The following is a 17,245-nucleotide window of genomic DNA, read 5'->3' as shown; positions in this document are numbered from 1 at the left end:
AACTAAATACTCTCTTTTATATGATCCAGCAATTGTAATCCTTGATACTCCCCAAAGATGTTGAAAGTTTATGTCCACACAAAAAAATATAGGGACATAGATGCTTATAGAAGCTTCCTTTATAACTGTTGAAATTTGGAAACAACTAAAATTTTATTCAGTGAATGGATAAATAAACTCTCATACTTCCACACAACAGGATATTAGAGCTAAAAAGAAATGAGCTCTCAAGTCATGAAAATACACAGAGAAAACTTAAATGTATCTGCATATTGCTAAGGGAAATAAATCAATACACAAAGGCTGTATATTGTATGATTCCATTTATGTGACATTCTGGAAAAGTAGGATCTACAGACAGTAAATTATAAGTACTTGCCAGGGATTGGGGAGGAGGAGGCAATGAATAGATGGAGAGAAACCTTTATAGCATTGAAACTATTCTGTATGATATTATAATGGTGGATACACATCATTACATTTTTGTACAACCCACAAAATGTACAACCCTAATATATAAACTATTGTCTTTGGGTGATAATGATTCTTCAATGCTGGTCCATCAGTTGTAATGAATGTGCCATCTGGTTGAGAGATGGTGGTATTGGGAAAGGCTAAACATATGTAGAGGTAGAGGATACATAGGAAGTCTGATCTGCCTCTCAATTTTTCTATTTAATATACAATGACCCTTAAAAATGGTCACTTTATTTATGCTTTCAGATATTGAATACATTTGACTTTACTTTTCACTCATTTGTATAAGGATTGATTAGATATAATTAGAGCTGTTTCAGAGAATGTTTATTACATAAATTATGAGAATAACAAACACAACTCATTTAGGACAAGGCAAGATTTTGAGAAGGAATAGATACATTTACCTGAGGTTGCTCTCAGCTGTTGCTCAGTAAGATCATCTTCACAGGTCCTGGCTCCCAAAGAGGCAGTTTCTGCAGAGGATATCAGAATGAAAGGTAATCAGCATACCACATCCAGTTCTCATATTATAGCCAATATCACCAGAACCCAAAATATGGCCAGGAGAAGAGAAAAGTATCATGTGGAGCTCGGGTGAGTCTCTAGCACACCTTACATCCTAGTCAGCATCACTGTGTTCTTAGAATTAAATCTGCAAAACACATTGAATCTGTTTAAACTAATTAAAAATCAAAATTAAAAAAATGAGTCCAAAGAGTGGTGAGTTTAGATTTAATTCCTGAAGACCAACAGTACAGAACCAATACAAAAAATATAGACAAAATATAGAAGCAGGGAAGGTTCATTCTGATTTTTCCTTTGTTTGGCTAAGCCTACATTAGATGACAATATGCTATACTGAAATGGCATATTACATACGTTTTGCGTATCCTTTTACTTCTCTGCAAGGTATCAAAAAGAAAAGAAAAACTCATTATGTTATAGGTGATATGAGAGAACAAAGCAAAGATCAAGTACTTGAGGGAGAAATCTGGAGAATAAATCCAAGTCATCAGCAAATCCACATATTTATTCTGATCTTTTATTTGAGCTGCAGAAGTGCCAACAATGTCCCAGCTTGCTAAACTCAAAACCAGAAATCATGATTTTTCCCCAATTGTATTCTTCCCTTTTGTTCCCTGTTGTACTGGAAATCTCTTAAATATAAACAACAAAAATAAATAAACAGACCTTAGAAGTCATTTTTTTTTATTTTTTATTTTTGCCAGGCAGAGTTAGATAGTGAGAGAGACAGACAGAGAGAGAGTTACTGACAGTGGGAGAGAGACAGAGAGAAAAGTCTTCCTTTGCTGTTGGTTCACCCTCCAATGGCCACCACGGCCGGCACACCGCGCTGATCCAAAGCCAGGAGCCAGGTGCTTCTCCTGGTCTCCCATGGGGTGCAGGGCCCAAGCACTTGGCCATCCTCCACTGCACTCCCTGGCCACAGCAGAGAGCTGGCCCGGAAGAGGGGCAACCTGGACAGAATCCGGTGCCCCGACCGTGACCAGAACCCGGTGTGCCGGCACCACAAGGCGGAGGATTAGCCTATTGAGCCACGGCGCCGGCTAGAAGTCACTTTTAACACATCATTCTTTGTCCACAACAAATTATCACAGGCTGTTGATTCCATTTCACAGTGTTTCTTGTCACATTTCACTTTCTATTCCCTTTTTCATCTTTTCTTCCTTGACAATTTCAATAGCCTCTACAACAATCTATCTGCCTCACATTTCTCTCTTTCTGCTCTAATGCTTTATAATAACTCAAGAGTTATTATCTCTGAATTCTCTACTTAGTGTAGGGTTAATGTTAAAATTAACTGCAATAGATCTTTGTAAAAAATAAGAATGGAAATGAGAGAGAGAGGAAGAGGAATTGTGGGAGTATGGACAGGAGGGAGGTAGGGTAGAAAGAATTACTGTGTTCCCAAATTTGTGTATGTGAAATGCATGAATTTGTATTCCTTAAATAAAAACTTTAAAAAAAGAATGTGGGACCTTCAGTACAAACCATTGCTCTACCACTTTCTAGTTTGAGGAGCTTGGGCAAATTCTATAAGCTCTTTGAGCCTCAATTCCCTCATTTGTAAAATGAATATATAATTATCTAATCAATAACTGAAAGAAAAGATACTAAATGCAAATAAACATACAATGTGATGTAGCATTCAAAGTCAGAAGTGGTCAAATATTATCAAGAATTTTAAAAAGTTATTACAGAAGGTAGGTGTGTGGCATAATGATTAAGTCACAACTTGGGATCCTATATCTGATGCTTCCTGTTAATGCAAACCCTGGGAGACAGCAAGTGTTGGGGTCCCTGCCACCTACATGGAAGACCAAGATAGAGTTTCAGGCTACTGGCTCCAGCCTGGACCAGCCCTGACTGTTGAGGGGATCTGGGGAGTGAACAAACGAATAGAAGTTTCTCTCTCTCTCTCTTTCTCCCCTATTCCCCTCCTGGCCTTCCAAATAAAATGACAACAAATAAAGAAAACATTTTTGAGCCGGCACCGTGGCTCACTAGGCTAATACTCCACTTGTGGCACCAGTACTCCAGGTTCTAGTCCCAGTTGGGGCACCGGATTCTGTCCCGGTTGCTCCTCCTCCAGTCCTGCTCTCTGCTGTGGCCCAGGAAGGCAGTGGTGGATGGCCCAAGTGCTTGGGTCCTGCACTTGCATGGGAGACCAGGAAGAAGCACCTGGATCCAGGCTTCAGATCGGCACAGCACGCCGGCCATGGCGGCCATTTGGGGGGTGAACCAACGGAAGGAAGACCTTTCTCTCTGTCTCTCTCTCTCTCTCACTGTCTAACTCTACCTGTCAAAAAAAAAAAAAAAAAAAAACCATTTTGTAAAAGAGTTACGGAATTTTTATACTGACAAAAAGGTTCATGCTTATCTAATATTTCTAGGCAATAGCATCTCTGTTTGTTTCAGAATGCTTTAACTAAACAAATAATTAACCTTGAAATTAGAAATGGACATCAACAGACTATTGCATTTACTAACTCTTTTTCCTGCTGTATCCAAACCTTTGGCCCTTGGTGTCAATCTGTCTAAAAACAATGTAATCATAATAAACACTTAGTAACCACACCTCACACATCCCTACACAGAAAAAAATAGTTTTCTTTTCCTGTAATGATATCTTAAATTGGTGTTGAAAGAAAGAATTTATCCTCAGTCTTTGCTTATAAACCAAGAGTAAATTCCAAATAGATCACAGCCTTGAAGTGCATCCAACATGGCACTCAGGCAACCCACCTTCTACCCTCTGGCAGCTTCTCAGGTCTTTATGCCTTGATGAGTGTTTTTCCGTTAACTTTGAATGCCTTTCTGTTCTCCTCCTGTTAACCTCCTATTCTTCCCTCCAAAGCAAAAGTTTAGACAGTACAGTGATGTGCTCCAGTAACAACTAGCTTATATATAGGTTTCAGCACTTATCATGACACATTGTGGTTACTTTTTTACATAACTCATATGTGCTTCTCCAATAAAATTTGAGTTCCTCAAGAGCACCTTCTCATTTTCACAGATTCCAGCATAAGGACTGACTCAAATGTATTAAAGTAACCTAAGACACTTTTATTCAAAATATCTACACCATACAGCCTGAAACAGATGAGTCTCAACATGAGAATTTTATAAAAGCTTGCCAGAGCCTCAAGACTCTAATTTAAAGCTCTGCTAATTATACCAAACACAGATAATAATCCCTGTTACATATTTCCTCTTTTGTAGCCAAAAAAAAAAAAACTTCATAATTTATCAAAGGATACTTAGCACTACACACACACACACACACACACACACTTCAGAGTATACAGACCTGTTCAAAATAGGTTATCAGTAGTACACTGAGGAAATTTGACCAAATGATTGCTACTCCTTAGATTAATGAAAATAAAACAATGAGCTCCTAATCCTTTCCTATGCTGTCAAAAACTACCTATTTAGACACAATGTAGCCCTCATAATAGAATGAAGAGACAATTATCATTCCTTATGGTACAAATCAGGAGACTGGGGCTTAAAAACATTAAGGCAACTTGTGATGAAGTCAGAAATCAACAGAGCCTGGGATGAAACCTTCGTGTGGTGCAAAAGCTTGAGATTTTTGTTGTAACCAGTTGTAATACCACAATATTTTGGAGCCTGTTTTTCTAGTGTTACTGAAGGCCAGAAGCCAAGTGGTAGGGAGGGAAGCAATTTTCCACTAATCTTGTGAAAATTCTGGCATTTCATAAAACATTTACATTCCTTGAATATAAAATGTAACCAAGTAATAGTTTGGTGCCATGCTAAAATCCTTTCATTTAATAATGATTTAAGGAAATGTGCAAGATGTCAAAATCAAAAACTGTTATTTAATCTCATAAATTAGGTCATGTGGCACTTGGAGCCTGCTCCAATGAGAGCTACTTGTGCGAATAATCTCATAAAGGAATGTGGCTCAGTATGACACAGAAGTCTTTTTAGACCCTAAACAATGTTCTTCTTTATACAAATGATATAAATATTTTAATAAAGGAGCTTTTAAGTTATCAAATAAACTGATTAATCTATGCTTTTCTGCCTGTGTAAAAGGAAATGTTTAAAATCGAGTAATGACACATAGCATCTTGTAATATTTCACCTTAGTAATCACTCTGTACTAACAAATCTGACTGCTGTTAACATGATCTGTCTCTTTGGCTGGTGATTTAATTAGATTACTAATCTGGGTTTTCTAGCACCTGACCTTTCTTGCTTAATACTATTTAAAAATAATGCTATTGACTTAGTTTATCCAGTATTCTACTCTAGTCTATTTGGCAATGATCAGACATGTGAAAATGATACCAAATTATTCTATTTTTATTAACACAATGTGGGTGTAATCAGCAGCATTTCCCATGGAACAGCATATTGATCATCACAATCATCATCATCAACAACATCTCGCAGATTATTTGTTCTGTGCCAGGTCCTGATTGATGTTCTCTGTATGCATTATGACACTCCCAGTTAGTGATGGAGAATGATTTGTGCGTACAGTTTCATTTTGGGAATGGTGCCCTTAGCACAAAGATATACTGAATTACATTTTTTCAAATCCTACAATTAGCTTTCTTTTTGATTCTTCAGTTATTTTTAATAATCATTTTTCTCAGCTGGCCTGAATTCTTCTAAACATGTATCCCCTTAGCCTAACCCAAACAACTTCATCTGTAAAGACAAAAGCTTAATCCCTAAATGTTTAGGGTCCCTTTTAATCATGAAAGTAGAGGTTTTCATGACTCCCGCTCTCTCCCTGTCATTACCTGGCACTGCCACATCTACCCATAAGTCTTATTACTCTCATTATTACTCTTATTACATCTCATTACTGTTTTTCACCTTTCCTTTCTCCTAGCCGAATACTTATTCTGATGAGTAAACAAATAGTTTTCACACACTTAGCCTGGGTTCAAATATCAAACTCATCTAGCAAATCTCTCTTTTTCTTTCTCCTTGAAAAGAGAAAGCACTTTTTAAAAGCTATAATCAACGGGCCAGTGTCGTAGCTCACTAGGTTAATCCTCCCTCCGCCTGCGGCACCGGCATCCCATATGGGTGCCGAGTTCTAGTCCCAGTTGCTCCTCTTCCAGTCCAGCTCTCTGCTGTGGCCCGGGAAAGCAGTGGAGGATGGCCCAAGTGCTTGGGCGCCTGCACCCACATCGGAGACCAGGAGGAAACACCTGGATCCTGGCTTAGGATCTGCATAACTCTGGCCATAGTGGCTATTTGGGAGGTGAACCAACGAAAGGAAGACCTTTCTCTCTGTCTCTCTCTCACTGTCTAACTCTGTCAAAAAAAAAAAAAAAAAAAAAAAAAAGCTATAATCAACAGAAATCTCATGGTCAGGGAAAGACCTGGAATTTTATTTTTCAATGATATATATGCATATGTATGCAGAGAATTCTAAATTTAAGATTTGGAAATGAAACTGATCTGCATTTGATGACAATAGCCATGCACTTTTTATATTCTTATCAACAAAATTTGAGAGGCTTTCACTGCAAGTTCAATGACAATTGGAATTTTCACAATTGCATTGTGGCAAAGCAGGTTGAGCTGCCACTTGGGATCCCCACATCCAATATTGGAGTGTCAGTTCAAGTCCCACTTCCTCTGCTTCCAAACCAGCTTCCTGCTAATTCACATAGTAGGCGGCAGAGGATGGTTCAAGCCTTGGGTTTCTGCCAACCTTGTGGAAAACGCATATTGAGTTCTCAGCTCCTAGATTCAGCCTGCTCTACAGGTATTTGGAGAGTGAAACAGGTGATGGAAGATCTCTCTATACACATCTGTTTCTGCCTTTCACTTTCTCTCTCTCTCTGTCTCTCTCACTCTCACTCTCACTCTGGCTTTCAATCACTCAATAAATAAATAAAGTGTGAATTTTCTGTCTGCTAGGTATGACACTAAGATAGTACAGCAGTCATCCCCTAGCCATAGACTCAGTTTCCTAGTTCTGGTTACCCATAGTTAATTTCTGTCAGTATAATATATTAAGACATTTTGACAGGAAGGCCACATTCATGTAACTTTCACTACCAGGTATGTAACACACTTATTCTATTGTGTTATTATTGCTAGTAAGCTCTTACTGTGCCTAATTTATAAGTTAAACATGATCATAGATATATATGTATCAGGAATAGTATGGCATAAATATGGCCCGGTCCTGTCCCTGGTTTCAAGCATTCACTGGAAGTCTTGGAACATAGTCTCTGTGGATGAGGGTCGGGCAGGCTGTGGGGCCCACTGTTAGAGTTGCCATCAAGACTTCCACAGTTCACCCCTGCCACTAATTTGCTAGAACATTAAACAATAGAGTATATCACTATTGTTAGAGAATGTTTATAATATAAAATAAGATATATACCATCAGAGGAAAAATTAATTCAAATACTGTAAGCTAATAACATCAAGAAAGAAAAATAATTTCTATGATGCCAGGAAACATTTTGAAGCCCACCTTACTGCTATCTCTTAAGACAGATACCTTTTTTAAATTTGGAGAATAGAAACAAATTCTAAAATAGAATTTTATGGCTGATGGTGTGGTGCTACGGATTAAGCCACTGCCTATATATCACTGGCATCCCATATGAGTGCCAGTTTTAGTCCAAGGCCCAGTTGCTTAGCTCCTGATCCAGCTCTCTGCTAATGTGCCTGGGAAAGCAGCAGAGCATGGTCGAAGTGCTTGAGTCCCTGACACCCACATGGGAGACTCAGATGGAGTTTCAGGCTGCTGGCTTTCGCCTGGTCCAGCCCTGGCCATGGGAGCCATTTGGGAAGTGAAACAATGAATGGAACCTCTCCTTCCTCTATCTCTTCTTCTCTGTTTCTCTGTCACTGTGCCTTTCAAAGAAATAAAATAAAAACTTTTAACAATAAAACAGAGTTTCAAATAAGCCGCATTCCAGAACCCTTCTAGCCACCACCCACTTCCCCATTTCACTTTTGGAGGTCCTCCCCTCTCCACAGAGTTCATAAGACTCTGACTGGTTGCAGAAGGATGCTTTAAGGACTCTGAATACAATAGAAGATATTTGCAGACCTCTAATTTCACAAGAATAAGTTACCAATTGTTGAAATCTGTCAGCTGCTAGGCATGTAACAATGCATTTTCTTTCTCAATCCACACAATAATCTGTAAGAAAAATTACTACTCTTATGGAATATATGAGATATCAAAACTCAGGCAATTTAAGTAATTTATTTTCCAAAGACATACAGCAGCAGAGGGAAGATTTGGGCAAGTCCCAGACTCCAAGGCTCTATATATCTCCCTGGAGAGTGTTGCCTCCAGGCAGCCCCCAGGACTCAGGGACCTAAAAGGCTGAAAACCGAAATTTTTTCTCCTGAGAAAACAACTCAAACTCCTTCAAAGCAAATCCATCATAACAAAACTAACATATAGGAGACTATAGAGCATTTCAAAAAGTTCATGGAAATCAAATAAAACAGATAAGCTTATTTTAATGGAAATTTATATTTTAATTCACCTAGTTTTTCCATAATTTACATTTTTCCGTGGACTTTTTGAAGACTCCTTGTATTATGAAATTCAACACTTATTACTATCACATGTTAATAAAGACCTCTGAAGTTGCTTAGGCATTATAAAAGTGAAGTCACTGTTCAGATGAAAGATGTTTACAATTAAAAATGATTTCAAGTCCTCTTCTCTCTCCTTTTCCTATATGGATACAAAGAGTGTTCTTCTAAAAAGCTGAGCGACTCAGCAGGCTACCAAATTGTTCTGAGTAACCAGGCAACATCATCTTTGTTGACCTGCAGAGCTTTCTCTTAAATTATTTCTTCCAGGCAGTAATAGACTGAAGTGTATTGGATGCTCTAGTGTCAATTATCTGAATGGGGCTGGATTTGTAATTTTTTATTTTCTGGAAAAGTAAAGCTCCTTTGCCCTGCCCTGTCTGGTTTTACCCAGAAGTTATTTTTGTATAGTGAGGGAGTGGTTTCTCCTAGGGACTTCTGGACCACAAATGTGTGATCACGGCTTTCTGCTCCTTGAATCATCTATGACCTCAGCATAATGGGGCTGCAAAAGAATTTAATAAGTTCCTGCTATCAATTAGTTTCAATAAATTACTCATACATTTCTTAATGTCTTACATTGTAAAATTCTCTTACTGAAACTTTTTTAACATTTATTAATTCCTAATACATTTCTTCATATAATTTCATTTCTGAAATGTTTTTGGAAATTAAAACATCGAACTTGTATGGTCAGAATTCAAGCATAATACTGTGTTCCCATCTATCAGCCAGTTGCCCAGTTAAAGTTATATCCTTACAGGATTCATTATAATCTGTCTTTACATTGTCTAGAATTTTGACATATTGTGCTAGCTTTGCTAAGTTGCACCTCTGGTCCAATAGCTGACCCCCATTCTACCCAATAAGTCCCTTTCTTCATGCTGAATACTAGCCAGTTATTTTAACCTTTTATATCCTGTATCATCTCATGGCTAGGTTTGTTAAAATACATTTTATTTTAATATGAACATTTAACATGAGATCTATTCTCTTAAAACTTTTTATATGTATGATACAGTATTGTGGACTGTAAATACAAGTAAAATGAATGTCAGATCTCTGAAACTTAAGTCATATGACTTAATTGAAACTTTGTGCCCATTGATTAGTAACTCACCATTTCCTCTTCCCCTCAGTCCCTGACAACAATGACTCTGCTCTTTGATTCTATTAATTTGACTGCATTTAAGTGGAATAATACAATGTTTATCTTTTCTGGGTTATTGGGCTTAGCATAACATCCTCTATGTTCACACATGTTGTCTTATAACTAGTTTTTAATCCACAAAAGAATCTACTTTCTACTCCACAGTTACCAAGTTTTCTGAACAGCTACATACTAGGTAAAAAGCCTTTTATTTTATTTCTTTATTTTATTCTACTTTTTAGGGAAAAATTATTATCCAGTGTGCTTTTTAAATCACTATTTCCTTTAATTCTTTCAAAGACTCCTTATAGGGATATTATTTACACTCAGAAAAGTTGCATTTCATTGGCACAATCTTGTTATTTGATTCTTAAAAGCTTCTGTAACTTCTGTTAAATGTCATCGCAAGGAGTTTTGCATTAAGAGGTACCTCCCTCCATGACTACATTGTTTTTTTTTTTTTTAAGATTTTATTTATTCATCTGAGAGGTAGAGTTACAGACAGTAAGAGGGAGAAACAGAGAGAAAGGTCTTCCTTCCGTTGGTTCACTCCCCAAATGGCCGCCAACAGCTGGAGCTGTACCAAAAGAAAGCCAGGAGCCAGGAGCTTCTTCCCGGTCTCCCACGTGGGTGCAGGGGCCATTTTCTACTGCTTTCCCAGGCCATAGCAGAGAGCTGGATTAAAAGTGGAGCAGCCAGGACTAGAACCAGAGCCTATATAAGATGCTGGCGCCGCAGGCGGAGGATTAACCTATTGTGCCACAGCACCGGCCCCACTACGTTGTTTTTAATTGACTACAAGTATAAAGTTGAATCAACTTCACAGTTTTTTAAAGTTATATCTATTTGAAAGGCAGAAAGACAGAGAGAGAGAGGGAGAGATAAGAGAGACAAGAGACAGGGGAGGGAGGAAGAGAGAGAGAGATCTTCTATCTGCTGGTTCACTTCCTAAATACCTATAGCAGCCAGTGCCCCACCAGACAGAAATCAGCAGCCAAGAACTCCAGCTGCATCATGAACGTGGTTGGCTGAAACCCAAGTATTTGGCCATCACCTGCTGCCATCTAGGTTCATCAGCAAGCAGTTGGATCTCAAGTGGAGGTGAATCTGTTTCTGAGGCACTCTGGTATGGGATGTGGGCATCTTAAGCATTGATTTAAACAACTGTGCTCACAACACCTGCCCACAATTTCACAACTGAAAAAAATACATTTCTAAAAAACATAATTTCATGATGTCCAAGATTTTATTTCAATTATATTTGGTAAGTTACTTGTGCATACTTATTGAAGCCATCATTATCTCTGGCTGTGGAGAACAAGAGAAAGTAATCCCATAATCCCTGTATTTATTTAATAATTTTTTTTCTAATAGATTCAATCTCATTGCTTCAAAATTTTAAACAAGCAGATATCAGTGACATAAAATTGCCTATTTCTGCCATAGCAACCTGGCTCAGTAGCAATGGCTTGGCCCAGTTGTAGTGACAGAAAATGAACTTTGAAGATCTGATTGTGACACATAAGTCAGCTTTATGTTTTCTCTTGCATAAAGAGATCCTTTTCTCCCTTATTCCAAACCTCAGGCACAGACTCTCTATTAAGATAAAATCTTGATGTGAAGTTCGGTAGCGGAATGTACAATTAAGGATGTACACATTCCTTAATACAATCAAAGCAATTTATGAAAAACCCACGGCCAGCATCCTATTGAATGGGGAAACGTTGGAAGCATTTCCACTGAGATCTGGTACCAGACAGGGATGCCCCCTCTCACCACTGCTATTCAACATAGTTCTGGAAGTTTTAGCCAGAGCTATTAGGCAAGAAAAAGAAATTAAAGGGATACATATTGGGAAGGAAGTCAAATTATCCCTCTCTGCAGATGATATGATTCTTTATCTAGGGGATCCAAAGAACTCTACTAAGAGACTATTGGAACTCATAGAAGAGTTTAGCAAAGTAGCAGGATATAAAATCAATGCACAAAAATCAACAACCTTTGTATACACAGGCAATGCCACAACTAAGAAAGAACTGCTAAGATCAATCCCATTCACAATAGCTACAAAAACAATCAGATACCTTGGAATAAACTTAACCAAGGACGTTAAAGATCTCTACAATGAGAATTATAAAATCTTAAACAAAGAAATAGAAGAGGATACCAAAAAGTGGAAAAATCTTCCATGCTCATGGATTGGAAGAATCAACATCATCAAAATGTCCATTCTCCCAAAAGCAATTTATAGATTAAATGCGATACCAATCAAGATACCAAAGACATTCTTCTCAGATCTAGAAAAAATGATGCTGAAATTCATATGGAGACACAGAAGACCTCGAATAGCTAAAGCTATTAAAAAAATAGCGGAATGTACAGATCTGCTAATGTGGCATGCTATAAAACTCTTACCATCTCCATTTATACATAAATAATTGAATTTGAGTAATTTCTATACTATTCCTTACATTGTAGCCACCTAAATCATACGCCTTATTGAACTTACCATTAAAGCACAAAACATGTGTGTGATTTTTTTTTCTTTAAAGTAATTCAGAGTGAAGCAAAACAGTATTTTAGAGCTTTCATAAAGTCCATGACAAGTGGGAAATGCATGAGATAAGGATTTCATGAAGGAACCCTGGCTTCCATCTATGTAAATTTAAACTGATCTATTAATATGTTGGAGCAGTTTCCTCATCTATTAAATAGGGGCAAAATTAAATTTCTCTTTCCACCACATTTAGCCATGAAAATGGTGAAATGTAAATTGTTGTTATCACTACCTCCAGGTGATCATACAAAAAATACTCTTTGTACTATATTTTTCTAAATATTTAATGCTTAAATATACTGAAATAGAATGTCTCACTATTATTTATAATAAACTACATTTTACAGTTACATACATGGGAAAAGTATTGCTTTCCATATGCAGATGTATTTATTTTGTGAATTATGTTTGGTCATAAAAGAAGATCTTCAGATGACTAAATCAGTTCTTTTTACCAACACTATAATTGTTGAAATAAATTTACTATTAACCTAAGATGTAGAAAAGCTTCCTAGAGTATATGCAAATAATCCTTGGGTTTCTACTGTTGGGAATTTTCTTCATCTCAACACATTAGAAAATGCCAAATTTATATAGTAATATACCCCAAATTATACTTGTGAGAATTGACCTAGGAAGTTATGAATATAAGCGTAAGTGAAATAAATATGGAAAGTGAAAGTTAGTGAAAGTATGCACAGCCCCCAAAAAGGAAGATTAGAAAGGCTGGTTAGGAGCCAAGGGTGAGGACGTGTACTACTGGAACCTGCTATGAATTTTTAAGACAATACTTACATGTATCCATGAAATACTCATTTATTAAATCATTGAATCATTCATTAATGAGCAAACAGATTGATGATATTTGGCACATTTTTGTCTTTGGACTATATTAGCAGTAGAAAAATTGTTCCTGAAAAACAGCCAATTTATCTTCTACTTTGTTGGAATGCAAGTATTGGCCTAGAGTTCCTAGGTCTTGGCAAAATGAGAGCTTCATGCAGGCATGCCATAATCGTATTTGCATCTTTGGGATGCTGTGCACAAGATGGAATAGAAGAAGATGAATTTTGCTGTAAACAAAAAAATTCTTAAAGAATGACAGAAACTACAGCATCTGTTGCAATTCAGTCTATTGCTGCTTAGAGGAAATCATGAAGAAAAGAAGAGCAGTTATTACATAGGAGAGAAAAATAATGTTTAAAAAATTCATTGGTGTAAGAAAAAAGATTATGAACTCAGACTGGGACATGAATTTGAGTAGAAATGTGAACTAAGGATTTAAGGACATGAAACTAGATTTTGGAAGAGAAGTCTGAACTAAATATATGTAGAAGCAACATTAATTGGCTTGTGAGTAAATAACAGTCCTCAGGACGAATACATAGAGTATGGAAGATAAGGGCTGAGGGTGCAGCTTGAAGGAATTAAAATTAAGAAGGAGACACTGAACGGTGATAAAAAATAATGACAAAAACAAAGAGGTAATCATAGGACCCTGGAGTGATTAGTAAAACATAGCCAAAGGAAAAGAACTTCTCCAGAAGTTTGAGGAACAAGAATAAAATTGTACAGAAAAGGTAATTAAAATAAGGTCACTGGTTATACTGTGAGAGATGATGGTATGTTGGACAAAAAGAGGCAGTAGACGAACTATTATATATTTGAAAGGAGAAGCAGCTTGGACTTGCCAATGAATTTGATGAGACAAGTGAAAGACCAAGAAGAATCAAGAATAATCCCAATGTTTTTGGCCCAAGAAATAAGAAGTATGGAAATGGCTTTCACCAATATGAGGAAAAATGCAGTTGGATACAGTGAATACTTGCTATGTGCAAGACATTGATATTCCCATTAAGGAAGTAGAATAGAATAATGTATATTTCAATTTAATCAACTTTTTACTTAGATACAAAAATGGCTTGCATTATTCCACATTCCACAGAATATTTCCTCTATGCTTATTAAGCATAAAGGACATAATTAGGCTAACATAAATATTAACTCTACATGTTATAAATAAAACAGAGCTTCTAACATTGTTTTATTAAAAATGTCAGAAACTTGTTAAAACCATGATGAAAAATGAATACTTTTTTCTAGTTTAAAAAAAAAAAACAATTTTATGTGCACATTATTCTCTCACCACCACCACTAGTTGTTGAAAACTCTAGGTCTGAAAAAAATCATGTGTCATTGTAGAGCCTCTTCCCCAGGCCACTTAGTCTCAGAAGTTTCTTTAAAAAAAAAATTTATGTATTTGAAAGGCAGAGTTACAGAGAGGCAGAAGCAAAGGCAGAGAGAGAGAGGTCTTTCACCCGCTGGTTCACTCCCCAGTTGGCTGCAATGCCTGGACTGTGCCAATCTGAAGCCAGAAGCTAGAAGCTTCTTCTGAGTCTCCCACATGAGTGCAGAGGTCCAAGGATTTGGGCCATCCTCTACTTCTTTCCCAAGCCATAACAGAGAGCAGGATCAGAAGTGGAACAGCCGGGACTCAAACCAGCGCCCATATGGGATGCCAGCGCTACAGGCAGCGGCTTTATGGCTACACCACAGTGCAGGCCCCTCAGAAGTTTCTTACTGTCTCTGAGCTTCCCGCCTTCAAGAGAATCCTTGATTCCTCATTCATTGCTTTCCATTAGTTAGCTTGCTGTGTAGATTGTTTTTAAATTTAAATTTACTTTATAAAAATTGGTTTTCATTTTATTTGAATTACAGAGACACAGAAATATAGAGAGAGATCTCCCATCTGCTGATATGCTCCACAAATGATCTGAGCCAGACCAAAGACAGCATCAGGGATCTAATCCAGGATTCTCATGTGGCTAGCAGGGACCCAAGTACTTGAACTATCATCTGCCTTCCATGGTGTATAACCTCAGGAGGTTGCATCAGAAGCAGAGCTGGGACTGGGTAACCACTGTGCCAAACTTCAGCCCTGTGGATTTACCTTTAGCATTTTGCTGACAGTTTCCTCAGTGCTCTCTTCTTAACACTATGTGTTAATTGGCTGTGCATGAGCTCTCTGCCTCCAAATCCTCCTTACTTTATCTCTCTGGCACATGACTAATAAATGGAATCTCCTAAAACACCTCTTCAGTGATGCCATTCTTATACTCAAAAAATGATGAGAACTTACTTGCTGTTTCCTCAAACCTGAATTTATTTGCTGGATTTCCAAAGTCTTTCATGGTCTGAACTTTCTAGCTGATTTTGTCACTCTCTTTAACATGGTCACTATTAGGCTCTCAGTGATGCTTCCTGTCTATTTTTCGTTTACTCTTATGTCATTTTTTCCCCTCAATCCTAAAGACCACACTAAAATAATTAAGTAAATAAATAAATAGGCAAATGAAGAAACAAAGAAAACTAGTTTATTTTCCTATCTTACTTATTCTTTTTTGTCCTCATACCTCTACCACACACAGCAAATCCCACAGTTCCAGTACTAGTCTAAATAGTATTGAACTTGAAGTCCCTCAAAATGTCATAATATACCTGGTTTCCCATGACAAATTCATTGATTCTATCCTCTAGGTAGCTTCTAAATTCCTTGGGGGCAGGGAACTTTCACTTTCCTGTCTCTCACAACCCCAGGCCAAATGCTACACCCAGAGCTGTTGCTCAATTGTTTTCCTCTCCAGTGATTTCTAAAATCAATGACAGCAGCAGAAGGGAAGAATCCCCCAGACAGCAGTTAGACTAAGATTCTTTTCCCTACTCCATGCTGATTCTGATTCCAATTAATTCATCAAGTATGTGTCAGCTTTGCTATTTGATGTAAGTATTTGGTATTGTTTCTCAAAGATAGAACAGTTTAAAATCCTGTTGAAGTGGGCTAAAGAGGGAAACCATTTCTTTAAGATTAGTTACTATCTTTGTGAGCACTTCTCTCCTCTTTTCTCTTTCATATACAGCATTTTCACATTGTAGAAATGAGTTACCATACCCTATTTTCTTTTCCTTGGTCCCTTCTACTGACTGCTCCATGAATGTGTGAGTTCTATGCACTTAATTCTTTCTAGTCCAAGCACATTCTTACTTGAAACAAAAGCTCTGGAGGATGAAATAAGAGTATACTATTATTGAAGAATGGTAATAAAATCACCTCCCCATACTTCCCTTGAGAACTATAGTCTAGGAATATCTGGCTAAGGGCTGAAACAAACTGTCAACTTGACTTTTTTTTAACTTTTATTTAATAAATATAAATTTCCAAAGTACAGCTTTTGGATTACAGTGGCTTCCCCCCCCCCCATAACTTCCCTCCCACCAGCAATCCTCCCATCACCTGCTCCCTCTCCAAATCCATTCACATCAAGATTCATTTTCAATTATCTTTATATATAGATCAATTTAGTATATATTAAGTAAAGATTTCAACAGTTTGCACCCACGCAGAAACACAAAGTGTAAAGTACTATTTGAGTACTAATTATCGCATTAATTCACATTGTACAACACATTAAGGACAGAGATCCTACATGGGGAGTAAGTGCACAGTGATTCCTGTTGTTGACTTAACAATTGACACTTTTATTTATGGTGTCAGTAATCACCCAAGGCTCTTGTCATGAGTTGCCAAGGCTATGGAAGACTTTTGAGTTTGCCAACTCCAATCTTATTTACACAAGGTCCTAGTCAAAGTGGAAGTTCTCTCCTCTCTTCAGACAAAGGTACCTCCTTCTTTGATGGCCCGTTCTTTCCACTGGGATCTCACTCACAGATCTTTCATTTAGGTTTTTGTTTTTTGTTTGTTTTGTTTTGTTTTGTTTTTGCCAGAGTGTCTTGGCCTTCCATGCCTGAAATACTCTCATGGGCTCTTCAGCTGGATCCGAATGCCTTAAGGGCTGATTCTGAGGCCAGAGTGCTGTTTAGGACATCTGCCATTCTATAAATCTGCTGTGTATCCCGCTTCCCATGTTGGATCGTTCTCTCCTTTTTAATTCTTTCAGTTAGTATTAGCA

At 37.4% G+C, this 17,245-nt stretch overlaps 2 protein-coding genes across 8 annotated transcripts in view; one reads left to right on the top strand and one right to left on the bottom strand.

Moving 5' to 3' along the window:
• PEX2 (peroxisomal biogenesis factor 2) overlaps positions 1 to 17,245 on the top strand; it is a 754,438-nt gene that overhangs the window by 193,274 nt on the left and 543,919 nt on the right. The window lies entirely within an intron of this gene.
• ZFHX4 (zinc finger homeobox 4) overlaps positions 1 to 17,245 on the bottom strand; it is a 202,357-nt gene that overhangs the window by 41,887 nt on the left and 143,225 nt on the right. For all 5 annotated transcript variants that reach the window (XM_002710646.4, XM_070075243.1, XM_051843852.2 and 2 more), the window contains exon 5: positions 885 to 953. In XM_002710646.4, the coding sequence (XP_002710692.2) occupies positions 885 to 953 (69 nt within the window). The remainder of the gene's footprint in view (positions 1 to 884; positions 954 to 17,245) is intronic.

The sequence above is a fragment of the Oryctolagus cuniculus genome, chromosome 6, assembly GCF_964237555.1.
Source record: "Oryctolagus cuniculus chromosome 6, mOryCun1.1, whole genome shotgun sequence".
NCBI lineage: Eukaryota > Metazoa > Chordata > Mammalia > Lagomorpha > Leporidae > Oryctolagus > Oryctolagus cuniculus.
The sequence above is the reverse complement of the archived record's forward strand: the minus strand, read 5'-3'. Positions and strand labels throughout refer to the sequence as shown.